This window comes from Miniopterus schreibersii (assembly GCF_964146895.1).
Source record: "Miniopterus schreibersii genome assembly, chromosome: 2".
NCBI lineage: Eukaryota > Metazoa > Chordata > Mammalia > Chiroptera > Miniopteridae > Miniopterus > Miniopterus schreibersii.
In genome coordinates, this window is record NC_138102.1 from 174,917,423 (window position 1) to 174,944,227 (window position 26,805).

At 42.1% G+C, this 26,805-nt stretch overlaps 2 protein-coding genes across 4 annotated transcripts; one reads left to right on the forward strand and one right to left on the reverse strand.

Annotated features, from left to right (window-relative positions):
• Positions 1-60: 60 nt before the first annotated feature.
• Positions 61-6,811, reverse strand: UQCC6 (ubiquinol-cytochrome c reductase complex assembly factor 6). 3 transcript variants are annotated; one of them, XM_081129991.1, is made up of 3 exons: positions 6,456-6,811; positions 2,360-2,477; positions 61-724 (listed from the first exon to the last, which is right to left on the reverse strand). In XM_081129991.1, exons 1-3 carry the CDS (start codon positions 6,491-6,493, stop codon positions 629-631), a joined length of 252 nt encoding a protein of 83 aa, XP_080986117.1. In that variant the 5' UTR covers positions 6,494-6,811; the 3' UTR covers positions 61-628. The 3 variants fall into 3 exon arrangements, with proteins under 3 accessions (XP_080986117.1, XP_080986115.1, XP_080986116.1); XM_081129989.1 differs by lacking the exon at positions 6,456-6,811 and adding an exon at positions 6,371-6,422; XM_081129990.1 differs by lacking the exon at positions 6,456-6,811 and adding an exon at positions 2,582-2,668.
• TDG (thymine DNA glycosylase) lies at positions 6,675-26,780 on the forward strand. Its single transcript, XM_081129986.1, has 10 exons — positions 6,675-6,758; positions 15,677-15,819; positions 18,306-18,547; positions 19,333-19,402; positions 20,513-20,648; positions 20,851-20,933; positions 21,013-21,107; positions 23,804-23,975; positions 24,403-24,528; positions 24,938-26,780. Exons 1-10 carry the CDS (start codon positions 6,736-6,738, stop codon positions 25,066-25,068), a joined length of 1,221 nt encoding a protein of 406 aa, XP_080986112.1. The 5' UTR covers positions 6,675-6,735; the 3' UTR covers positions 25,069-26,780.
• Positions 26,781-26,805: the final 25 nt, after the last annotated feature.

Here is a 26,805-nt window from a genome sequence, read left to right on the forward strand (position 1 = left end):
AACCACTATCACTCTTATCCCCCAGTCCCCACACCCTGCCAACCACCATTTTACTCTCCGTTGTGTTTTTTTTTGGGGGGGGGGGGTTAGAGGTTTGACTTTTTTAGATTCCATACATAAGTTATATCATAACAATACTCATCTTTTTGTTTGACTTATCTCACTTAGCATAAAGTGCTGAAGGTTTATCCCTGTTGTAATCGGAATCGACAGGCTATCCTTTCTCATGGCTGAATATATGTACAACATCTTTCTTATCCATTCATCTGTTGATGGAGATTTGGGGTTGTTTTTGCACCTTGGCTAATACTGCAATAAACAAGGGAGTGCATATATATTAAGAAAAAAAGAATTATAAGAGCAGGAATCACTGCAAATACTCTATCTCACATGATATTCACAACTAAATATCAAATACATTTAAGAAAGCTTTGGCAGTTTTCAAGAAACATAGGTCAAACCATAAATAAATCTCAATGCATCAGTTCATATCTACTGCTCACCTCCTCCTGTAGGTAGCACTGTACTGGGTGCTTAAGTACAAGTAGTTTGAGTCAATAAATTTCAAATATATGTATTTAAGACTTATTATTCACAGAGTTCTTGGTAGAGTTGTATTTTGAGGTTTCTACTGCTGAGAAGTTTGAGGTTTGTGTTGTCTCTCTTTCAGCCCCAAAAGCTCCGTTCTGAGTTCTCCAGGCTTTGGTGGAATTTCAGGTATTGTCTATTAAAAAAAAAAAAAAAAAAAAGATGCCAGTGTTTTCTTAGACTGTATTAAATGTGACCTGAAAGACTTCAAAGCAAATAAAGAGTATAAAAACAAAAAGTCCCTTGCTACTCAACAATAAATTTTTATTATGAGAACCCACAGTTGCTCTTAAGTCCCTTTCTAGCCCTACAGTTAGGACTTTATTATCCAGGCTACGTCTTAAGTTCTACAGGGGGAGAGTCTGCATTACTATCAACTGACAGATCACAAATTTAAATAAAGCTTTCCATATTTGGAAATTTATTCCTGCGCTGTTTACTGACTCTCCACCATGCATAAAACAGTGAGCAAAAAATATAAAACTGCCTTCAGGAAAGATGGTCAGGAAAGGCCTGAGAAGGTGACTTTTTTTGGTAACCACTTTAGTGATATCCAAGTTCACATACCACACCAGTCACCCATTTAAAGTATAAATTTAATGGCCTTTAGTATTTTCATAATGTTGTCCATCCATCAGCCCTATTTTCACACAGTCGTCCTGCCTCCAAGCCACTGCTCTAGGCAACTACTAATCTACTTTTTGTCTCAATAGATTTGTCTATTCTGGACATTTCATATAAATGGGATTATAAAACATGTAGTCTTTTGTAGCTAGTTTCTCTCACTTAGCATGTTTTTAAGGTTCATCTATGTTGTCACACGCAAGTACTTCATTTCCTTTTAGGAATAAATAATATTCCACTAAATGAATATGCTACATTTTATATGTCCATTTATCAGTTGATGGACAACTGGATTCTTTCCACTTTTTGGCTCTTATAAATAATACTTCTATGAATATTCATGTACATGTTTTTGTGTGGACATATGTTTTCATTTCTCTTGGGTATAAACCTAGAAGTAGAATAGCTGGGTCATACGATAACTCTATGTTTAACTGTTTTCCACAGGGGCTGTACCCTTTTACTTTCCTAGCAGCACTATATGAGGGTTCCAGTTTCTCCATATCTTCACCAACACTTGTCATTAGCTGATTTTTTTTTTTTTAATTAACAGCCACCATAGTGGTTATAAAGTGGTATCTTATTGTGGCACGGTCCTTTTGTGGAGAAAACAAAAAACAGAGACAAACTAATAAGATAACTGCAAACTGTGACGAGTGCCCTATGGAAACAAAGGACTGAGACATAATAGCAGAGCAGCAATCCTTCTGAAGCTGTCCAAAGGAACCTCATTGCTGGAGGAGATATTTGAGCAGAGACCTGAAGCTATGAAGAAGGAAACCAAGCTAAGATCTGGGAGAAAAGCACTTCAAGAAGAGAAAAGGTCTGGCCTTGAGGTGGGAACAAGCTTGATGAGTTTGAGAAACAGCAAGGAAGCTGGTGTGGCTGCAACAAAGGCAAAGGAGAGAAATGGTGTAAGGTAAGGCGAGCGGCAGGCAGGTGCCAGACTGTGTAAGACCTGCGTATGATTTCTGCCTAAGACTGTGTAAGAGCTGAAAATGGCATTGCTCTAAATGCAACTGGATGCCATCCTAAGGGTCTAGGCCCAGGGCAGATGTGCTCCTGATTTCGTTTTAGGATCACTTTTGTTGCTGTGGGGAGAATGTAGTCCAAGAGCGAGGCACAGGGCCCTGCTGCGCTCACTCACCAGGTCCGGCCGGTAGTACCTGTGCACCACTTGGGAGCCCGCGAACATGGCCAGGAGGCTGGCGGTGAACATCTTCAGGTAGGTGGCCCAGGGCACGCCCGCGGGCATGGTCGGCGGGCTGGGTGGGGAAGGAAAGCGGCGGTGTTAGGGTCCCAGCTCCCGCCTAAACCGAGCCGGGAAACCACCTCCCAGCAGCCGGCAGCGGGGGCCAGAGTCAGACACCTGGGTTCTCGCCCACCCGCAGCCCCGGGATATGGAAGGAGGGCGCTGAGAGGGCGAACGAGAGTCCCCTCCAGGCCCGAGACCAGGTTTCAGTGGTTTCTCAGCGTGGGGCGCTGGGCCTTCAGAATTTAAAGGCAGCGCCGGGGAAGTAAGCTGAAGGCCGACCCCGCGTGCTTTCCCCGCGCCCCCTCAAGCTCTAGGAGAGGAACTGCAGCCCGGGCAGAGTGCGCCGCGGAGGGCACGGAGGGCACCTAGGGCACTCGGCCCAGCGGCAGAGCGCGGGCGGAAGCGCCTGCCGGAGCCCGAGCCCGAGCACACTGGACGGAACTGGAAATGCAGGAGCTCGGGCCCCGCCGGATGGGAAAGCGGGGGCTCTGCCGGGCAGGCACGTGACCCGGGCGGAAGTGGGACTTAGGACCGGAACCAGAATTTTTTTCTTTAAACCGATTCTTAGACCTTTCCCAGCCCAGGCTTTTGTCTCCCTCATCGCTCTCCCTATAGTAGGGTTTCCCTGGCAGATGTGAAATCTGCGGCTCGGCTCGGGCTGGATTACTGCACCATTTGTCCTTTCGCACGCACAAACTGCTTGCGTTAACTCCCTTTTCCAAGCGAGTGGAGACTGGCACACTGAGCAGTGAGTGCTTAGGTGAGGTCACCCTGGAGTGAGTGAAGTTTAAAAGCACTCTCCTCGTGCCGGAGGTCCTTTGATACTGAAACATCCACACCGAGACAGCTATACACTAGTGCTACGGTGCTACTGGAAAAGAGTGAACCTGAAATAGACAATATTAACTTCAGCAGTTCTTAAGCTGTGCTTTGGTTATGGATTGATTTTTGTTAAGCAAAAGAATGCAAGACAATTTTGAAGGATTATGGTTGTATGTATAAGATGAATCATGATACACTCCCTTTTCAAACACTCAGGAAGGTGTACTTGACGTAGACCACATATTTAAAGCATACAATTTGATGAGTTTTTACATATGTGTGCACCTAACCATTCTTAGTCAAATAATGAACATAACTATCATGCCCAAAAAGTTTCTAATTTTTCCACATCACCTCCTTTCCTGGGCAACCACTGTAAGCAAGCTTACTAGGTTCTTGAAAGGGAGGAGAACTGGGAGGAAAAGGGAAACAAAGTGAAGTGACTTGGGTCTTCTTTCGTTGTCCCATCATACAAGGTCTCCTTGAAGGAGAGGCATATTTGGCAAAGAGAGGAGATTTCTCCCAGACTTACCCAAGCAAGGCTCAGAGCTGAACAAGTTTGTCTTCCAGACAGATTCAGCGTGGTGAGAGAGACATTGATAGAATAGGAGCCACTTTGTTGATTGCTTCACCATTCCCAAGTTCAATGTCCTGCTCCCCAACAACTCTTCCTTTTGTAAGACAGAACTAAGCACACTCATGATCTGCTGAAGTTACAAATGGAGTTAGCAGACCCAGAAGGTGCAGCACCCCACAGTGAGGGAAAGCTGGCCGCCCAAAGGTAACTTTCTCAGTGAAAACCTCTTAAGAAAAGTTTGCAGCTCTTTACACATATTTTGTCACCAGAATTCTCTCTTTAAAACCAGTGAAGCAAGCCACCTGCTTTAAAACTTTTCTAGACTGTGATCCCAGGTGGTTAGAAAAAACAGAGAAAAAGAGGATGTGCTGCATTCATTCATTATTTCAAGAAATATTCAATGGACACCTGTTTTGTACTGGTCTCAGCCTATCAACACCAAAGTTGTGACTGATCCAGCCCTTACAGTTCTTATTATGGCTGCAAGACACCCTTCAGCAATAACCATCAGGAAACTTTGAAACGATACAGGTTTATTATTTACCACATCTGGAAATTATACAGCACACCTGGGGCCCCACAGCGAGGTCGCAGGTAGAGAGTGAGCTGCTTTTACTGGGGTCAAGGGTGGGGGCCTAGGGCTTCAGAGTTCACTCCTTATCAGTAAATTTAAAACAAAATAGTGGAAATTTAAAGTACAGGAAAAGGAAAACAAAAACCAAGTAGTCTAAATGGTCACTTAATTGAAATCAACCAAGATTCCTAAAACAAAGAAGCCTCAGTTGGGGGAGGTTGCCTGGCTCTTTAATCTAGTGGTGGGTGGCCGTGTCTCAATGTCTTTATTCTACATAGCCTGTGTGTGTGTGTCTGGCAATGTGTTTATTCTAGATAGCCTCTGTGTGTGTGTGTGTGTGTGTGTGTGTGTGTGTGTGTGTGTGTGTGTCTGGCAATGTGTTTATTCTAGATAGCCTGTGTGTGTGTGTGTGTGTGTGTGTGTGTGTTTGGCAATGTGTTTATTCTAGATAGCCTCTGTGTGTGTGTGTGTGTGTGTGTGTGTTTGGCAATGTGTTTATTCTAGATAGCCTGTGTGTGTGTGTGTGTGTGTGTGTTTGGCAATGTGTTTATTCTAGATAGCCTGTGTGTGTGTGTGTGTGTGTGTGTTTGGCAATGTGTTTATTCTAGATAGCCTGTGTGTGTGTGTGTGTGTGTGTGTTTGGCAATGTGTTTATTCTAGATAGCCTGTGTGTGTGTGTGTGTGTGTGTGTTTGGCAATGTGTTTATTCTAGATAGCCTGTGTGTGTGTGTGTGTGTGTGTGTTTGGCAATGTGTTTATTCTAGATAGCCTGTGTGTGTGTGTGTGTGTGTGTGTGTGTGTGTGTGTCTGGCAATGTGTTTATTCTAGATAGCCTGTGTGTGTGTGTGTGTGTGTGTGTGTGTGTTTGGCAATGTGTTTATTCTAGATAGCCTGTGTGTGTGTGTGTGTGTGTGTGTGTCTGGCAATGTGTTTATTCTAGATAGCCAGTCTATGAAGTGGATGACTCTTTGAAATAAATGCCTTGGCAGTCAAACCTTAAGTTAGGCACTTGCATTACAAGAAGAATACACATCAATTGTCAGGGTTTATGTGTACCCACCATGAGTCAGGTTCTGAGTAGTACCTACTAAGGGACACTGTATTGGTAAAAGTTCTGAAAAGTCTCAAAATATTAAAAGTTTTAAGCAATTGACATGACACAAATTAATCATTCTGTATTTACTCAGGAAAGCCCTTTCTTGGATCCCAGAAGAAGCCACATGAAGCACAGAGCCACAGCCATCTCCCTGCCCACGTGTTACATCAGTGAGAATTGAACCTTTGTTTCTGTAAACCACCGAGATTTTGGAGTCATCTGTTACCACAGCTTAACGAGGGAAAGCTAACTAATACAGTAGCCGTGTTTTTCATCATGCAAACTAGAGAAAGATAAAAAGCTATCTCCATTAAGTTATTTAATGAAGTCCCTGTACAAACACCAGTGACAATTTGAAAACCAATGAGACAAAAACTAGCTGTAAGCGCCACTGAGGAAAAACAGGAGTAGTCTGGAAGGTTATAAAGAAAACGAGATGCCTGAATGGCACCTACCAACATAGACTTCAAACAATATTTTTTATATACCCAAACTAAAGCAGACAATGATTTACGTCAAGTTTTACATTTTACAAAGCAGTTTGACTATCAACTCCATTTACCGATTAGGAACCTGAGGCCCAAGAAGGTACAGTGGCCTGGACTCCCACGTTTTTTGATTCCACAGGCTCTTCAATCGCCCACGTCACGCTTGATGATTAATGCAAAACAGTTTTTAATCAAGATAAAATTTCTGGTGGAAAGGCCTGGATGACCCTGATTGCTCAGCCTAACAGCCCCACCTGCGCAGAGTCCCCAGAGGCCTTCCTCACTCATCACCCCCATCCCTGAAGATTCCGGGGCGCGGGCGGGGGCGGGAACGGCCAGAGCTTACGTCAGCACCGCGCTCCCGCTCCTCCATTTCTGTCCTCCACCCTTCCCGAAAGGCCAAGCGGCCAGAAGAACGCAGGCGCACAAACCTGATTGGGCTGTCCCGCGACACGTGACGCCCACACATCGTGGGACTTGGCTCCCAACAGGCGGAAGCGCCCCGCAAAAGAGGGGTTTGCGCTGGGGGGAGGGGGGCTGGGGGCTCGGGGGAGGAGCCTGAGCGTGAGCCGCGGCCCCAGTTCTGCCAGCAATCGCGTCCAAGTGTCTGGTTATTGTCGTACCGCTGCACGGGCGCCACGACAGCACAGCGACCGGTCGCTCGCTCGCTCGCGTGGCAGGAGGAGCCGTTGGCGGGAGCGGCCGCGGGGAATGGAAGCGGAGAACGCGGGCAGGTAAGGCCGGGGCGGAGCGCCGCCCCTCCCCCCGCGCCCCTCGCGGCGGGGCGGCCGGCGGGCGCGCGCACGCACGCTGGGGTCTTAAAGGGCCGCCGCCTGTACAAAGGCCGGGCCGCGCGTGCGCGCTGCGGGCCTGCGTGGGCCCCGCTCTCCGGGCCGCTCTGACGGCGTCTGCAGCCGCGGAACCCCTCTGCAGGCCTTCCCGGCCTCTAGCTGGCTCTGAAAGGCATTAGTAAGCAGCCAGCGGCCTCCTGTTGTATGTCTGGTTGCCATTCTTGGCCAGACTTCCCTTCACCCCTCACTATCGTGCAAAGAGCTGTAAAGGCGGAGTCGCCCTTGTATCCCTGCAGGTGTCTCCGTTCCGGAGTCAGGTTCACTGTGGCCTCCTTCCCCGACGGTTTACTGGAAGCAGCGCCAGGGGCCCCGAGGTGGGTTAATCCTAGAGCTCCTGAAATCTTAGATTGTGAAGAACACTCCCAAGAAGTCACCTGAAAATGTCTTGTAGTGGCCTTGGGGACGAACTTCAGGGTCTACTTTTAATATGTCCTTTGAGGAGGGTTACATGCGTGGAAAAAACGCGTTGCAAAAGCAGAGATTTTGAGATTTGAACGGGCAGAAAACCAAATGAAAGAAGTTAGATACGGTCAGTAATAACAGGGTCTTTTTTACAGTGATGCTCCATTTTGGTATAAAATGCTGTTAAACCTGTGGAGAATTAACCTGACTCGGTGGCTCATGGGCGCCGAGCTTAGGACGCTTCACTTCTCTGGGCCTGTCCCTGCCTGTGGACAGGGCATCTCCGGAGGCCAGTTCTGAGTCCTGTGAATCCCTGTTAGGCGGAAGGGGTTAAGGAACCAAAATAGTCTCAGAGCTTAGGAAAGGAGGTGACACGCAGATAAAGTGGGAACTGTATCCTGAAGTAAAGGACTCCACTTCTTTCCCAGAAGAACTTTACGAAGAAAAGAATTCACCAGAACTTGTGGACATCACTCTCCCCTTTGCAACCTTCAGGTCAGAATGGAAACTTGGGTAGAGCCAACCATTAAGTGAGTTCCATGTCAGAAGAACTCATTCAGTATCTTATAAAGCAAAGCAGTAGGTCTCTGGTGCAATGGTTAGCTCAAAACTGACTTAGATTCTGTCTTTATTTAATCCATAGAGATATAGATCATTTTTTTATTGACTTGCAAAACTTCAACCTCAGGAAATAAGGAGAATTCTACATTAATACGTAAGGAGTTTATCCTTGGGAATTCTGAAATGACAGGCCCAGGTAATCCCGAGAAAGTGGTTCTCTGTTACCCTTACTTTGTGCTAATCAAGGAATAGAATGGAGTGCTTTGTAATAATGACTTTGCCTTTTATTTTGGAAGATTAACTTCAAAACATTCAAAGACCCCTTGCCGGATAGCTCAGTTGGTTGGAGTGTTGTCCCGTACACTGGTGGTTTGCTAGTTTGATTCCTGGTTGGGGCACATATCTAGGTCGTGGGTTCCCCAGTCTGGTGCTTACAGGAGGCAACTGATGAATGTTTCTCACATCGATGTCTCTCTGTCTCTCTAGTCAATAAAAACATATCCTCGGGTGAAGATTAAAAAACAAACACATTCAAAGAAAAAAATTCCATGAATAAAAGATTCTTTAAAAAAGAGATGTTCAAGAGTCAGAACAAGCACTTACAGCCTAACCAGAGAGGAGATATTGAGGAAGAGGGCCAGTATATTTCTAAAGAGATCAAGCATGAAAAAGGGCATTCACCAAAGATGGAAATATGATGCCAAATAAAAAATGAATGGAAAAGTGTGACACGGACCACTGAGAAAACAGGAAAGATTAACCCTCAAATAAGATCAGGCTTTCTAGAAATGTTAAAGAGAGCAAGAAGAACTTTTTTAGTTAGATGTGGACCACGAGAAGGACAAGAAAGTCTGGGTTTTCTGCCTAGTTGACTGGCATGGCGTTAATAAGTGACACCATAAGCACTTACTTCTGATTTTGATTTTTCATCTCCTATGTTAAAAAAAATGATTGCAGACTGGAAATGGGGCATGAATGTCTGTAAAAGATTTAAAGCTCAGGATCAATGTGGACGTTTAAGAGAACTTTTAGCTGCTCTAGCAGAAATCATATTTCCTGGCCTGGATGAGTTGGATTTCAAGTGAGAAGCCAAATTGCAGCAGTCTATGAGGATTTGTAGACAACAGGAGAGGGGCCTGAAGCCTGAAAATAAATACACGTGTCCCTGTTTCTTCCAGAGGTGGCATCTGTCCTCTTAACATATGAACTTTGATCCTAAACAAAATGTTTACTTGTCCGTGGTTATTGAGCATGTTTAAAAGGAACTAGTCACCACAGGCTATAGTGTAGGTTCAGAAAAAAGCAAGACCTACCAAGTTAGGTCATCCCTTTTTAGATAAAGATACTAGACTAGACAACATCAGGAGGAGGATGACAGGAGGTACCTAAACTATTTAATCTCCTGCTGTTTTTATTATTGTTATGGCGAATTTATTACATACCAGGCACTGTTCTAAGTGTTTTGCGTGTGTTAACTAATTTAATTCTCATAACCAGTGAATTAGGTCCAACTATTCCCATTTTACAGATGTGGAATCTGGGACATAAAGAGGTTAAGGAACTTGCCTACAGAGCTAGTAAATGGCAGAGCTGAAATTTGAGACCAGGCAGTGTGGCTTCAAAGTTGGCCTCCCTAACAACTGTGCCATTCCACTTTTTTTTCTTTTGTGTTTGTGTGTGGGCAGATGAAGATGGGCTGATAGCAGTCTAATTAGGTGAAATAAAAACTGGCTTGGTACTGAAAAAGTCAAGGGCAGGCTGAAGAGAGGTGTGTATTATGTGCCATTTACTACTACCCCAACTTTGTTCTTTTCAGAAGTTTGACAACTTAAAGGCACTGATGAAATGATAAAATTTGTCTGTGACCTAACTCTGGGACCGGTTTGTGGAACTGATGGGTTGAATCAGAATCCAGATCAGTCCCAACTGGCTGGAATGGTGAATCATCTTTTACAAAAAGAGGTGCAATCCTTTGCTTAGGTGTGGAAAACCCAATAATACAAGTGTGAGATGAGGGAGAAGTGATAAAAGGGCAGTTTGCGTTGATGGTGAACTCAGTATGAATCAGCTATATTCTGTGAGTGCCGGTAAAGCTCATGTATTGGGTTCTGTGATGTGTCTCTAGAATGAGGAAGTTGATAGCCCTCCTCAGTTTCAGGACGATGAGGCTGTATCTGAAGTATTTTTATTTTGCTTGCTTCTGAGGATCAAAAATGACCAAATAGTGAGGAAACTCGAAATCATACTATATGAAGAGGCGTTAAATAAACTGGGGACTCTGGCTTATTCTGTATCTTTGTGTTTACGGTTTCTAGTAGACTGTGCACAGCAAGTACCCAGCAATGCATGGTAAAGACACTTCTGCTTAAGCAGTGCTGAATGTAGTCTTTAAATAGTTATGATGGTGTTCCATCATAGTTTACATAACCAGTCCTTTTAATTTGAGCATATGGATTATTTAGCATTGATTGTTATTTAAGTATTCAGTGTTGCATATGCTTGTTTAAATTTTTTTAATTGATTTTAGAGGGAGGGAGGGAGAGAGAGAAACATCCATGTGAGAGAGCAACATCCATGTGAGAGAGAAACATCAGTCGGTTCCCTCCTGTACGTGCCCCAACCAGGAATCGTATCCACAACCTGGGTATGTGCCCTGACTGGAAAACGAACCCATAACCTGCCAGTGTATGGGACAACACTCAAACCAACTGAGCCACACTGGCCACGGCTGTGCTTGTTTAAATGAAGATAATAAAATGTTGCTGCAGACTGAATGTTTGTGTTATTCCAGAATTCATATGTCGAAACCTAATCGTCAAGGTGATGGTATTTGGAGGTGGGGGTGGGGGAGGTGATTAGGTCACGAGGGCAGAGCCCTCCTCAGTGGGATGGTGCCCTTACAGAAGAGGTCCCGAGAGAGATCACGCCTTCTGCCTTATGAAGATACAGGGAGAAGGCGGCCCCGTATGAACCCAGAAGCGGGCCCTGGCCAGACTGTGAACCTGCTGGTGCCTTGACAGCGCACTTTCTAACCTCCAGAACTGAGAAATAAATACTTGTTCATTACCAACCCAGTCTGTGGGCTTTTGTTGTAGTGGCCCAAACGGACTAAGACAGGTGTATTCAGAAAGAGCAACTTAAATCTTTAAAATAGTGGAAAATAATTGTGGGTTAAAGAGGTTGGAGTTGTTCCCTTTAGAGAAAATCTTAAGGAGTTAGTTTTTTGAACTACAGCAAATCTGAATTAACTGGATTCTTCAGTCAGCTGTGTGTGTGTACACATGTATGCATGCGTGTTTGTTTTGAGAAAGATTGTTGGAAAATACACAGTTCATCAGGATAAACACAATTTATCAATTTCAGACAGCTGTAAAAACCAACCCTTTGAGCACTGCTGTTCAAAAGAAAGGGAGTGCACGTGGAGGCTAGGAGAGAGGACGGGGTGAGCGGCAGGAAAAGGAGACAGGTAGCACCCAGCAGGTGGGGACAACTGGAAATGATAGGGCGTTATAGAAAATCAGGGAGTTATAGAAAATAAAAGCTTCGGGGTGTGTCTGGAGCCTGGACAGATTTGGTCCTATATTCTACGCATTCTCCGTATATGTAGAAATCACTGAATCTCGCCTCTCATTTTCATGGTGAGGGAACTGAGCCTCCTGCGAGGATGAATGCCTTGACTAGGTGCTCTTATGTAGCTCTTCCTCTCCTACAGAGACAATTACTCAAACATTGCAGAATTCTGAGTTTTGAAGTGGCACTTACCATATATAAATACAACAAACGTATTTAAGAGATAGTTTTACATTTAGGATGAAAGAAGTTTATGCTGCTTACAAACTGAACTAGTATTAAATAAAAGACAATAAGCCCAGCCGGCCATGGCTCAGCAGTTGAGCATCGATCTAGGATCCAGGCGATCGGTTGCGGGTTCGATCCCTAGTCAGGAGCGTGCAGGAGGCAGCCGATCAGTGACTCTCATTATTGATGTTTCTATCTCTCTCTCTCCCTCTCCCTTCCTCTCTCTGAAATCAATAAAGATATATTTTAAAAAGTAATAATAAAAAAATAAAAGACAATGAGATTGTCCAGAGCTCTTTAGTTTCCTAGCATTCAAGTTCGTGAAGGTTTTTGCACAGATGTCATGCTTTTTTCTGCCAAGTAACAAGAATGTGGTGATCCACCCTCTTTCCTTTTGTTCTGGCTGTCAGGAAGCTGTAAGATGACCAGGCTGAATTTAACACTTAGAGACAGTATATTACCTCAGAACGTACACATTCTGGTTTCCATAGCTTTACTTTTTCCTTTCTATTCTAATTTAACTTACTGTGAAGTGCCAGAGATCATTTTTAGAAGATCAAAGGACACATTAAGAGAAATTTCTAGATTTCTTTCAAAATGGATATATAAACTAAGACTCCAGATATTTTTCTTCATTATTTTTCACTTCAGTCAACTGATTTGGAAAATATTAATTTTCAATTTCCGAGCCCTAGAATTTCTGAAGATCCTTATGACCCCCTAAATATGCTAAGGGAGCCGCATTTTGGAAATTTATTTTTTAAAGTTCAGAATCCTCTTGTAGTGTGAATAATGTCTTCCTAATTTTTATGTGATTTAAGTTTGAATTTTTATTTTTAAAAATTTTATTTATTGATTTTAGAGAGAGAGGAAGGGAGCTAGTGGGGGAGAGAGAGAAACATCAATTTTGTTGTTCCACGTATTTGTGCATTGATTGGTTCCTTGTATGTGCCCTGACCAGGGATCAAACCCACAACTTTGGCGTGTCGGGACAATGCTCTAACCAACTGAGCTACCCGGCCAGGATTTAAGTTTGGATTTTTGTTAAGTACTCAAAATGGAACACATCTGTTGAACTCAGAGTGGTAGCAAAAAGCATGAGGGAGGGAGGTTGCCTTCCTGACAGTGTGACAGACTAAGAGCAGACCTCGTGCATTCTTTGGCCACTCATTTATTGTGACCACGTGTCTTCACTTTTATATATTCCAGCTGAAAGGGGCTGTCAGCCTCTCAGAAACTGCCACTGGTCACAGCCAGAAGTTACATTGCGTTTTCCTAGGATTTCCAGAGAGTAAACTTCACATGATCTCGCAATGTACCCTAGCCTTACCCAGCTCCTCATTAGAATATTTAAATCACAAGTATTGAACAACTAGTGTTTTGACAATTTATAAAAAGAGCTACTAATAGCAGTAAAGAAAAGTGTGAAAAGAGAAGACGTTTTACTATGTGCAGGGCTTGATCTAAGCACCTCTCTCCACTTTTACATTTAACTTCTAGTCCTTGGCTACATGTTTTCCCTCTGTGTGGCCTTAGTTTACAATACTGTTTCAAGTGGAATACTTTTCCACTTGAAAACATATTAAATGTTTTCTGTGCTTTTATGGAGTATCAGTACATTTACTTTCTAGGAGCTGCATAGTATTCTCTCATGGTAATGTTTCGTAAATCATTGCATTGTCTTTATTTTTTTATATAATTTGAACACAAATGTTTAAAGAAATAAATTCTTACGATATAGTTTAATACCAACCTCTCTTACTAATTCTTAACCTTTTTATTTGTTTTTTAAAATACGTTTTTATTGATTTTTGTTTTTTAGAAAGAGAGGAAGGGAGAGAGTGAGAGAAACATCGACCAGCTGCCTCCAGCACGCCCCCTGCTGGGGACTGAGCCTGCAGCGTGGGCATGTGCCCTGACCGGGAATCGAACCAGCGACCTCTCGGTATATGGGACGACTTCTGAGCCACACCAGCCGGGGCACTGATCTTTTTTGGGGGAGGGGTTGCTTCTTTGTTTTATTTTGTTTGTTTGTTTTAGGAAATCTCCCAGTGCTGGTATTTTAACTCTGAACCAAGCCTGGTGGACTAGAGCAGAGGTTTCCTCATAGGCCACAGAAGAGGAAGGTGCAGGATGTGACCAAAGGCCGCCCTCTTCGTACACATGGGTAGAGGAAGCAGGTCCTTTCTGCAGCGGGGGAGGAGTCAGAGAGGACAGAGCTGAGACGTGTGGTTTCTGCAGCCCCACTTAGAAAACAAGCTGGGGCTGGGCACAGGGATAGAAAGCATAGAGCCTACAGTTAACAATGTTGCATTGCACAGGGCACTTAATTCTTAACCTTTAAAATCAACTTACCCTGAAAGATAGCTTGATGTTAAAGCACCTCTCCGGCAGTTCATCTACTGGAAAAACAGGATTGAGCCCGTTTTTCTTTGCAAAGCTCACATTCTAGCTCAGCCACCCGTGGGTAGACCCTTGCCTTGTGCCTGTCTCAGCCTTTTATGCTTTTAGTTTGCCTTCTTTTACAACCACTTTATTGAGATAAGATTTAAATTTCTGCTTTCTGAGCTCCCTGTCTCCTTTCTCCACGTGCGAAAAGAAAGAACCCTAGTAAGTGGAGTATCTAGCCGCAGAACATGACTTTTCTCTCCAGATAGTAAACGGCATTCATCTGCTTTACTTCCTAGTGTTCCCTTCCTCCTGCAGATCGAGTGGCATTATTTGGCTTTAGTGTAACTTGAGTTTCATAAGATGTGTTTACTTCCCTAGCTTTGTGCTGATGGCAACAGCTTGAGATAGTGGTTTATGGTCATCCGAAATATTTTGGGGAAATTGTTTTCTGTGAAGGCCTCTGCTTCCTACATTGAACAGAACACTCTGAGCAAAGTTTAAGTCATGTTCAGCAGCAAGGTCTAGAGTGCATTTTTTCCGTAAATTCATAGACATTTATAAAATATTCATTTCTACTCTGTTTAGTGGCAGAAAAGCAAAAACCCAGCAACAACTAAAAAAACAGATCCAATGAATAAATAAGTAAACAGGCAAATAAACCAAAAGAGAGCTTTAGATTAGATTGAAGGAGGGGTGGGAATGGGGGATGTTAGTCAAAGGGCACAAATTTCCAGGGAAAGGGGATAAATGGTGATGGAAGGAGACTTGACTTAGGGTGGTGAACACACAATACAATATACAGATGATGTATTATAGAATCATACACCTGAAACCTATATAATTTTATTTACCTGCATCACTTAGTGTACAGCATCACTGTGCGGTTATTTACTTGAAAGTTGTGAAGAGAATAGATCTTAAACGTTCTCACTACAAAAAAGAAATACACTAATTATGTGACATGATGGAGGTGTTAGCTAAGGCTATGGTGGTAACCACTGTACAATACAGAGTGGGGCAAAAGTAGGTTTACAGTTTGTATGGAAAATAATACAATAATTAAATAATAACAAGAATAAACTGTTTTGAGCACTCACACCCACAAACCTACTTTTGCCCTGCCCTGTACATAAGTGTATCCAATCACCATGTTGCATACCTTTAACAATGTTATAAGTCAATTTTATCTCAAAAGGGGAGGGGGGGTCACACTAGGGGAGGGTTAGGTTGGAGGGAATCTTTGCAACAAGACGGCTGAACACTGAAGGTAGGAACACAGATTGTTTCCGTGTGCTGGGGCCTGTACGGGCTCGTGGGCCTTTCATGTCTCCCTACCAGAAAATTCCCATGATGTCATCTCAGAGAAAGCGCAGTCTGACTTGACAGGTAAGTTTTATTGATGGCACATCTCGTCATTAAACAGTGTGAGAGTGAATTAATGTTTGGTCAGTAGGCACTCATTAAAGGTTGGGTGAGTGTACATATGAGAATAGATCTTCCTCCTCACTTCGCACCTGTTGTCAACTCTAAATAAATACTACAGTCTGGTTTTAAAATATTTGGATCCTGAAAAGATATTTACTGCTGATCATTTAAACTTACATTTGGGTGATTTTACCCTCTTATCTTGTATTGAATTGTTCTTTCAGCTTTTCCCTTCAGCAAGCTGAAGCTTTTTACGCGTTTCGGTTTCCACAAATGATGGCTGAGGCTCCTAACGGGGAAGTTATGGACACACAGCAGGTGCCAGCGGAAGTTCCAGAGCCAGCCCCTGCTCAGGAACCTGCACAAGGTAGTTTGCACCAGGAGAGTATAGAAAATTAGCTATTGGATTAGCCAACTTTTTTTTTTTTTTAAATATATCTTTATTGATTTCAGAGAGAAGAAGGGAGGGAAAGAGAGAGATAGAAACATCAGTGATGAGTCATCGATCGGCTGCTTCCTGCACCCCCCCCCCCCCACTGGGGATTGAGTCCACAACCCGGGCATGTGCCCTGACCGGGAATTGAACCGCAATCTCCTGGATCCTAGGTCAATGCTCAACCACTGAGCCACACCGGCCGGGCAGCCAGCTTATTTAAGAAAGGGTTTAATGATTAATCTTAGCTCTGTTTTAGTGTTAAAACGTTTAACTCCTTTTTTAAGTACTTAGTATGTTCCAGGCATTGTGATAGGCTTGGGGGAGTTGGAGAACATGGGTGCTGCCCTTGAGCATCTTATAATCTAGTAGGGGAAATAATAACACATGTCATGCCCAGCACATAAAGCAGTGAAGAGGGGCATAGGATGCTGTGAGAGCTCACGGGGTTGACACCTAACTCAGACTGAGGCTCAGGCCGATTCCCAGAGCTCAGAAACTCAAGGGTGAGGAGGCCTGATCCCCATGAAGAATGGGCTGGGGAATTTCAGGCGCGGGGAAAAGCATGCACAGAGCACAGACAAGAGGCACGACAGTTAAAAAACGGAGGTTTTGTCATTGGAGTCTGGGGCATAGCAAAGACATGGTGAGAGATGAGGCTGGGTAGGGGGCAGTTGAAGCTTGTTCAACCTAAAAAATGTGTATCCTGGCCTAGCTGGTTTGCTCAGTGGTTAGGACACTGGCCACAGACTGAAGGGTCTCGAGTTTGATTCCAGTCAAGGGCACGGACCTCCGTTGCAGGAAGGCAACCGATCGATGCATCTCTCATGTCGATGTTTCTCTCCCTTCCACTCTCTGAGAGACACTGGGAAGAAATATCCTCTGGTGAGGATTAAAGAAAAAACAAAGTATATCCTATTCTGAAGGCAATGGGGATCTGTCGAGCGAATGTAAGCAGAGAGCGGCTTCAGTAAAATGGATTTTACAATGTCATCCTGGAACTAATTACAGAGGGTAGATTGGGCGGTAGAGAGCAAGCAGAACTGAGGCGAGGAGTGGGTTAGAGACCCTCTGGATAACCTGGGGACAGAATAAGGAGGACCCGAAGGGATGGGGAAGGACAGGATTAGGAGCTGCTCGGGAGGTAGAATTACGTGGCCCCAGAAATGGGTGTCGTGGGGGTGAGGGGGAAAGAGGAACCTGGAAGTAACCCCGGGCAGATGGGGGAGGAGGTACCATTCACCCAGGTAGAGAATTAGAATAGAGGGGAATGGATTTGGGGCCGGGGTGGAGAGAAGGTGATGATTTTCTCCAGTGCAGCAGACTGCATGAGAAATGTGCTCCGAGTTGCAGTGTGTGATTCCAGGAACACATCTCCCTCCACCACGCTGGCAACACCCCTGCCCTTGACTCCTGTTTTTCTGGGCAGGCAGCACTAGGACTTCCCCAGCTACAAGCCATTGGAGGTGGCTCCCTTGGCATAGGGGTGGCTAAAGCAGTGTGAGGTAGGACGGGAAGCTAAGGTGGAGAAACGCAAATAGTAGTAGAATAGGGAGGAGCCTGAGAAATTATAAGCGATGTTAAAGAACTAAGGGTAAGAAAACCAAGGCTTCTAGTTGGATACTTCAGGACAGTGTTCGTGACCGGGGTGATTTTGCCCTCTAGGCACTTGTCATTGTCTGGAGACACCTTTGATTGTTGTGACTGGCATCTGTGGACGGGTGGGCAGAGGCCAAGGTTGCTGTTGAGTATAGAATGTTAATCATTCTATAATACACAGGACAGGCCCCCACAACCAGAAACTCAGCCTAAGATGTCAATAGCGCTGAGACTGAGAAACTCTGCTTTAGGTCCTGACATCAGATCCCTAGTCTTGCCTTTTGAAAAAATACTGCCAGCCAGAGATTGCATCCTCAGCACCTCTGAGGTCACCTCTGTGGCTGTGTGTGGAGCAGAATATATACTTACTCACAATCTCTAAAACAAGCACACAGGCCATTTGAGGCTTTCTACTGCTGGAGTTATGGGGAAGTTGAGTAAAATGTTTCCCTTCCTCCATGCTTTGCTATCTACTTATTCTTTCACTTGTTTACTTAACTATTTCTATATTTACATTTAGAATTCCTATAAAATAGTACATAGATACTTTGTATCCATGGGGAGACCAAGATACCAGGTAAGCTTGTGTGGGACATCAGTCTGTGATTGTTATGCAACAGCCAGCAGAGGGAGGAGGGTAGGGAGTGGGGCCACATGAACCCCGTGCTAGGGTGAAACGAGGGAAGACGTTGGCGAGGAGACTGATGCTGGAAGTAGAGGAGAAAGGTGGAAAGGATGTGGAGAGGGGGCTTTTCTGGGAAAGCTGCCTGAAGTTTGTAATTATGGTTTTCTGCATCACATTCTGGAAATCACTGTTTCAGAGACTCCAAAGGGAAGGAAAAGAAAACCCAGAAAAACACAACCAAAAAAACCAGTGGAACCCAAAAAACCTGCCGAGCCCAAGAAATCTGCCAAGTCCACAAAATCAAAAGAAAAGCAAGAAAAAATTACAGACACGTTTAAAGTAAAAAGAAAAGTTGACCGTTTTAATGGTGTTTCAGAAGCTGAACTTTTGACCAAGACTCTCCCAGACATTTTGACCTTCAATCTGGACATTGTGATTGTAAGGATGTTTGTTCTCATTTGGTTTTGTAAATAATAGCATTGGTGGATTAACTTAACCTTTACCCTTGCAAATAATTTTGCAGAAAAGAACTGTTTCTAAGAATTCTTTTGGTAGTAAATGAGGTTACCCCTCATAAGGTTGTATTATTTGGGAGTGTTTAAGGGGGTGGGCTCCAGAGTGGGCTGTCTGCTGTCCACCCTGCCACATGGGTATGACCCTAGACAAGCCTTAACCTTCCTGAACACCAGTTTCCTCCTTGGTGAAACAGGGGTGATAATAGTACCTCCTTCATAGGGTTGCAATTAAATTAAATAATCCACGTAACTCCTTTAGACTTCTTGGCATCTGTGAGTTCTCCATACATAACGCTGATTTCAAACTTTGATTTTTTACTGTAATTGTAAGAAACTTCAGCATGCAAACAGCTGTGTGGGTGACATGGAATTAGCTGCTTGCCTGGAGTTGAGAAGCAGACTTGTGACTGGACCTGGGCTCCAACTGACTGATTGCTCCAGAACCTCTTTCTTTCCAGCCCAGTTGGGTAGGGCTTGGGATATGAGGGAATCAAACTGGTTTTTAAAAACCACAGCAAAACTTTCAATATGAAGGAAATTCCTTTCCTCAGAATGGTATACTTTGTTCAGGTAAAGACTAGGTAGTTGATAAACAATACTGCTTATGATGGCAGATTAAATTTTTATTTTAATAAATTCAGTTTTGTCCACCACTCCACAGAAGCCCTAAGGCTTAAACCCTACTAAAATGTATACATTTTTTTTTAGATTGGCATAAACCCAGGACTGATGGCCGCTTACAAAGGGCATCATTACCCTGGACCTGGAAACCATTTCTGTAAGTAGTTACTTTTTTATTATTATTTTACTTTTAAACTAGATATCTTTGTTAGTAGTTTGGGGTTTTTTAAAAACAAAATTGTGTTTTTAATATGAGAGATTGTATATATATAAATATACATACATTTGCTCTGTGTGTGTATATACAGAAAAGGTTTGGAGTGACATGTCACTTAGCATTTTGGTTTATGAGAGTCGAGGGGCATGAAAAGGATGACTTCCTCTTTTGCTTGAATTGTTTCAAGTGAGTTTTACTACTTTTTTAAAGGATTGTTTTTAAGTTATCTACAGACGTAGCAATAGTACATCATTGTACCAGTGCAGAATACTGACCTTGCCCAATTTCTGCTGATCACGTTTCCTAGGAGAGATGGAATACTTGATCATTGCCAGTCCAGTTAAGTGCTATAACTGGGGACATGCTCTACAGATACTTCGTGTCCAGCAGAAAATAGCATCAAAACCTTCATACTAGAGTGAGCTTTAAAACCAAGTGTGACTACTGTTGTATTGTCCTGCGTACAAGGTTTCTCATGCCTAACAGAGCGAGGCATGCTGTAGGCCCTCAGGACATGCTAGCTGATTATCTAAGAGTAACACGAAACACAGTTAGGGTGAATGATAGTAATGTGTTTTTGGAATGAATAGCATATTGTCTCCATTATTAAAACTTTTTTTTTTCTAGAGAATTTTCAGCTTTTCATTTCTCCACTGTCAAGGTGTTTGAATGTCCTGAGTCCATCAGAGTATGTTTATCTGTTGGAGGTATTCTGGGGCAGGTGGTGATACCACCAGTTATTGGAAAGGAGAACTGTTTCAGAGTTTCCTACACTGACTAGCTGGGTACTCTCAACAGGCATTTACCTTAACCCTCTATGAAAAGGGAATAATAATAGTAATATCTCATAAAATAATTAGTATAATTGAGATATTACGTGCAAAGTGTTTAGCATAGTACCTAGAATATAGTAATTGCTTGATATGGTAATTGACCTATGTTATAATCTGTTGGGTTTTTTAAATTTCAAGAATAGGATATAGGCTAACACATCAACTCATAGGGCAGGAACCTTTGACCTTCTGTGGAAATAAACTGTCTTTTTCACAGGGAAGTGTCTGTTTATGTCAGGACTGAGTGAGGTCCAACTGAACCATATGGACGATCACACTTTACCAGGGAAGTATGGTATTGGATTTACCAATATGGTGGAAAGGACAACACCAGGCAGCAAGGATCTTTCCAGGTGATTACATAACATTTATTTATATAGGTCAGAACCCTGATTACGCTGGTGCCTCATACACTCTAGGAATACTGTATGTGCTAGTTCAGGCTGGGCCTAACAAACAGTATGTGAATTGGTCTTTCATTGAGAGCTCTGTGAATTTAGTATATTATAAATATCACCATACTTATATTTTGATGACCTTTTAATTTAATTTTAGTAAAGAATTTCGTGAAGGAGGGCGTATTCTTGTGCAGAAGTTACAGAAATATCAGCCACGAATAGCAGTGTTTAATGGAAAATGTAAGGTTCACTTTTAAATTTTATATGTTTTCTTTACTAACATTATGGGCAATGTAAATATGTTTGTGTTTCATTTTAGGTATTTATGAAATTTTTAGTAAAGAAGTTTTTGGTGTAAAGGTTAAGAACTTAGAGTTCGGACTTCAACCCCATAAGATCCCAGACACAGAAACTGTAAGTCCTTAAAGTTACATTTGTAAATCAGCTAAATATGAATTTTCTTCTAGCTAGTTTACCTTTTTTATTCGTTCTATCCATTGTAATTTATGCCATGAAAAGAAAAACACTGTATTTTGTTGAATAATATCTATATATCAACTTAAACTAATAGTTATAAATTAATTTAGATACTGATATAGTTTTATTAGAAAAAAGAAACATTTGTCAGATAAATGTCTTAATGGTGTTATGTTACTTGGCTAAATATTAAGAGGACCTGGCTTACATACTACATTTAAAATACATTTAATGGGATATTCTTATCAAATTCAAGTTGGTTAGCCCTTACTCAGTTGTGAAACAGACATATAAATATAGGCATCCTGATTAGTAGAACTATAAGTGCCGCTCTTATATGTATTAGCCCACTTTTGTTTGAGAGCCATATAAATGGTACAACCCAGTTGCAGACACATGCAGCCAACGTGACTGGCACACAGTACTATTGTCTTACACATAAAGGCGTCATGCAATAGTACAGTGGTTTTCAAACTATGATTTCTGCAGACAGTTTGGTTCAAATTTTTCTTCTTAAATATAGTTTTTAAAAATATGGTTTTATTGATTTTAGAAGGAGGGGGAGAGAGAACATGGATCACTTGCCTCCCGTACGCAACCTGACTGGGGACCGAACTCACAACCAGGGCGTGTGCCCTGACTGGGAATGTAATGGGTGAATTTTGGTGCACAGGACAGTGTTCAACAAGCTGAGCCATGCTGGCCAGGGCTTATAGTTTTAAGTTTTGTTTACAACTTTTTACAAAACAACACCCATGCACAGACCCATGTGTTACAGAGAGCATTTTAAATGATAGAGAAGCCACTGTGCTGATAGGTTTTTATGGAAACCTCAGAATAGTTTCTGCCACCTACATATATCTGACCTTCTGCTTTTTAAATTTCTTCAGTTTTTAACTTGTTGTAAATATGTGATTGATAAAGTAGATTGTAGCAGTGGTCTTTCTTTAAATTGAGGCCTATCCTTGTCTGCTCGGGTAAAATTGTACATATGAGTTTGGTACTTCCTATTGAGTTCTGCATGACTGTCCCTTAGATGCCAGATGAGGCTCAGGCATGTGAGCTGCATGGATATGTGATCATAGTAGTGCAGTAGTAAGTGAACTTAAATCATATCATAGGTAGTTTCAGTTCTTAAAATGAACTGTGAGTACATTTATTTTTAAAATTTATTCTTTATCATGAAGTATTCACTTATTGATACGGTTGGTGATTCAGCTTTGAAACAAAAAGAAAATTCTCCTTTTTCAGATTTCTGGATCACTTTAATCGAAGAATATTTTGAGATTGGAAAATGGTCTGTTACAAACCTGGTAGCATTTGCACCTACATATCACTGTTTCATAAACAAAACAAAATAATAATTTTTTTTTTCTGTAATATGTGATAAGGAGGACAATTTAAAAATCGCAATAATTGCCCAGCCTGCTTGGCGCAGAGGTTGAACATTGAGGTTTAATCCCGGAGATCGAGATTAGATTCCCGGTCAGGGCACATGCCCGGGTTGCAGGCTTGATTCCCCAGCAGGGGGTGTGCAGGAGGCAGCCAATGAGGGACTCTCATCATTGATGTTTCTCTCTCTCTCCCACTCCCTCTCCTTTCCTCTCTCTGAAATCAATAAAAAATATATTTAAAAAATAAAATAAAAATCACAGTAATTGTTTCCCTGGCGGTGTGGCTCGGTTGATTGGAGCATCATCCCATATACTGAAAGGTTGTGGGTTTGATTCCAGGTTGTGGGTTTGATCCCCAGTTGGGGCACATGTGGGAGGCAGCTGATCTATGTTTCTCTTTTGCATCCATGTTTCGGGTGAGGATTTTAAATATACACACACACACACACACACACACACACATACATACATATATATATGGCAAAAATTGTCATTGGAAATTCCATAATATGCAGTTTCACTCTTTTATGTATAAGAGATATGTTGTTAGAAGTTTTGTTATGCTCTGTGCAGAACAGTTTGTCACCATTATCCAAAATGATAAATGCAAATATCTTTCTCCCTAGCTATTCCACTTTTAGGAATTTATCCAACACATACTCTAAATTAAATATGTACAAAGTTTTTTACAGCTTACAATATTAAAAGATGGGAAACAACCTACATCCCCACAGTTTGGCTCTGGCTAAATAAATCTGAAAATGGAAGGGCTTTTTGCTCTGACATGGAATTCTCTCACAAGCAAGGTGCAGTATGGAGAACAGAGCATGCTACCATTTGTGGGTGTTTTAAAAGGGGTGAGGGAGAATATTTACTCAGACACATTTGCTTGTATAGTTGTTGGACTTCCTCTGAGACTGGTGACCTTCATTGCCCTTGAGGAAGAGAGTTAGGTGGACAGAGACAGAACTGGGAGGGAAGGCTGCATTGTAAACTTACATGGCCTTTTCTACCTTTGCAGTTGTGAGCCACATAGTTGAAAAGACTGTTCATTGATAGATGAACACGGGAGGGGGAAACGCCCTTGTTTTTGATTATTAACTTTGTAATATGTAAATATTACAAATTTGAACTCAAACACAACTGCTTTTGTTGATCTTACATATATTGCTATGTGGTCAGTATCAAGTTATTAACCCAAAGATAATAGATTTCTATAACTATGAATTTTGATTCTAGCTCTGCTATGTGATGCCATCATCCAGTGCAAGATGTGCTCAGTTTCCTCGAGCCCAGGACAAAGTTCATTACTACATTAAGCTGAAAGACTTAAGAGATCAGTTGAAAGGCATTGAACGAAACACAGATGTTCAAGAAGTTCAGTATACATTTGACCTACAGCTTGCCCAAGGTGTGTCACTGTTATTGCTCCGTTTTCATTCTATGTATATATACACTACAGAAAGTGTGCTGTGGATTTAAAAGCAGGAGAAAAGAAGGCAGTTATATTTGCAGCCAGAGTGCTCTGATAATGGCTGTTAGTCACGGTTTAAACCTCCTTTTACTAAGGTCTTCCATCTACGTTGGTGCTCCTACAGATGTTGAGGATACAAGAAACAGTATAACCCACCTAAAATGAAATCTCACAGGCTGTAACAGTTCCAATGAGCTAATGTAGTATATGTTACAAAGAGTGCAAAAGATTATGTATAGCAAAAGATGTATTTCCATGCATGAACATTCAAGAAAAAGATTCCTTCATCATCATTCCTGAATAAAGCTGTTTTGGAAAATTGTTGTACAAAATCGATTTTAAATCCCTTTCACCCTCCTCACAGAGGATGCAAAGAAGATGGCTGTTAAGGAAGAGAAATACGACCCGGGTTACGAAGCAGCATATGGTGGTGCTTATGGTGGGGATCCGTGCAACAGTGCACCTTGCAGCTTCTCTTCGAATGGGCTAAGTATGTCCCTCCCTATGTTTGTCCTTTCAAAGACTTGCTGTTGTCAGGATTGGGGGGGTAAGCTCTTTAAAAAGGGTACATTATTGAAGAATGAGAATTATAAAAGAAAACTCTGGTTAGTGACATAGAGAAAATGGTTATTTAATGTTTACCTGTGCAAATGTACGGCTCGTTTTCTGTAGTCACTAACTGTAGTAAGTCATCTTAGTTGCGTTTTCCCCCTTGAATAACAAGTGAGGATTTATTAGTCCTGCATCTGAAAATAAAACAGAAACTCACTGTATTCAAGAAACTTGCTTAACTATTGTAATAACAGCTCTCCTTCAGTGGACAGTTAACATCTCCTAATTTGATCATTTAAAGCTTTTAAATGGAATAAACTAACACTCTCCCCCCTGCTCCCCCGCAGCTGACAGTGGAGAATCAGCCTTCGGTGATGTTCCAAACGGGCAGTGGATGGGCCAGTCGTTTACAGACCAGATTCCTTCCTTTCATAACCACCGTGAGACGCAAGAGCAGGAGGAAGGAAACCATGCTTAAGCACGGTGCTTCCCAGCTCGGCTCAGATGCTGCAGTTTTAATGCAGTTGTCAAGAAGTGGCCCTCAGTTTGCTAACTGAAGTGTTTTACGAGTGTTTTCCTCTGGTGATGTAACCATAGTACAGTTGTGTGGTAGAATCAACTGTATGAACCTGTGTAGTTTGGAAGGAACATTTAGGATTTTTTGTATATGAGTTTTTATATTTGAATTAGCCATCATTCCAGCATTTTATAGAGCCTTTTTCATTTATGAAGAAATTGATTTTCTTTTGGGAGTCACTTTTAATGTGTAATTTAAAAATGCAGCAGTCTCAATATTTATATTTGATTATAAATTGTGCATAAGCCTAGATATACCATTATCCCTTTTATGCCCAAGAAGGGCATGCTGATAATAAGAATTAGCGCTGGAAAAGAGGCACAAGTGTTCATTTTCATGCAAATTACGCCTCAGTGGCGTCGTCACACTCAGACCTCTTTACCACTGGTGGTCGTTTGTGAGGGCTGCTCACTAGTTCTCATGTGGAGCGTGGCCTTGCAGCGGCAAGACTGACCCGGCCTCCTCGCCCCGCGTGTTAATCCTCTAATAGGCAGACACTTCTGCTGGGATGGTGCACTCCAGAGAATGCAGTAGACCTTTTAAATTTTGTTACTTCGTCTGTGTTTTACTTGAGAGACATATACGTGATAGGGAAGGAACGGAATTTCTCTTTCGATATCTCCATCACCATTGTCCTCAGCTTTAAGGATGTAACATAACAAGTGAGAAATGAACTTTCAGGCTGAGTACAAAATGCTGGAGGTGTTTGATAATCGTATTTAAACTGGTGCTTTATGTACATGAGATGTACTAATATAAATAAGAGAAATTTTCTTGCTAGTTAAATCTAATAAGCCAGTAATTTAAGAATTATTTCTATACATCATTGTTCTTTGTTACTGTGGACTAAGTTAACCTTACGGCAAGGTTAGTTTAAAGTAATGTACCTTTGTGATCTTCTAATGCATTTTCCAAGGTGCTACAAATAGTCCAGACTGCTGGGCCTGGCAGATACAAAGCTGGGTATTTGGAAATGCCATTTGCATTTACTCCTGATCACTTATACCCAAGGAGCATGCTTTTCCATATGAAAATATTTATCAGGTGGTCTTTTTCGTCTAAAAGGTTATTATATGGCCTGTTCCTTTTTTATAGTAAGAGAAACAAATTCTTGTTGTGAATCTTAACATGCTCTTTAGCTGTGGCTGTGATGGGTTTTATCTTTAGTCTAGATCAAGCTGTGTAAAAGTCATTCATGTGATTTGAATCATGTACTGTACTGCTGTTTACATGGATGTTTTGTGCGGGTGCTTTGAAGTGCCTTGCATCAGGGACTTGGAACAATTGAATTATTTTTTCATGGGACTGTGTAAAGCATGGAACCTAGGTATTGCTTTGGTATATAATAATTTGTAGCCTTACAATAGATTTTTTTTATTTAAGTGGAGATAAAAAACCAACTTTTAAATTATGGACGACACTTACTAGAAGAATGGGTTTGAGGATTTTCCAAGCATACAACAACGATGTTTTCTCATTAAATATGACAGGTAGTAAATGTTGATATATCGTATACATGACAATATGAGACTTTTTCATGAAATAATATTGAAAGTTTTTAAATTCCTTTGAAAGTCTAATGGTTTTTACAATTAAAAATATCAGAACAATTATCCTCATGCTGCAGGCGTTTCTGTA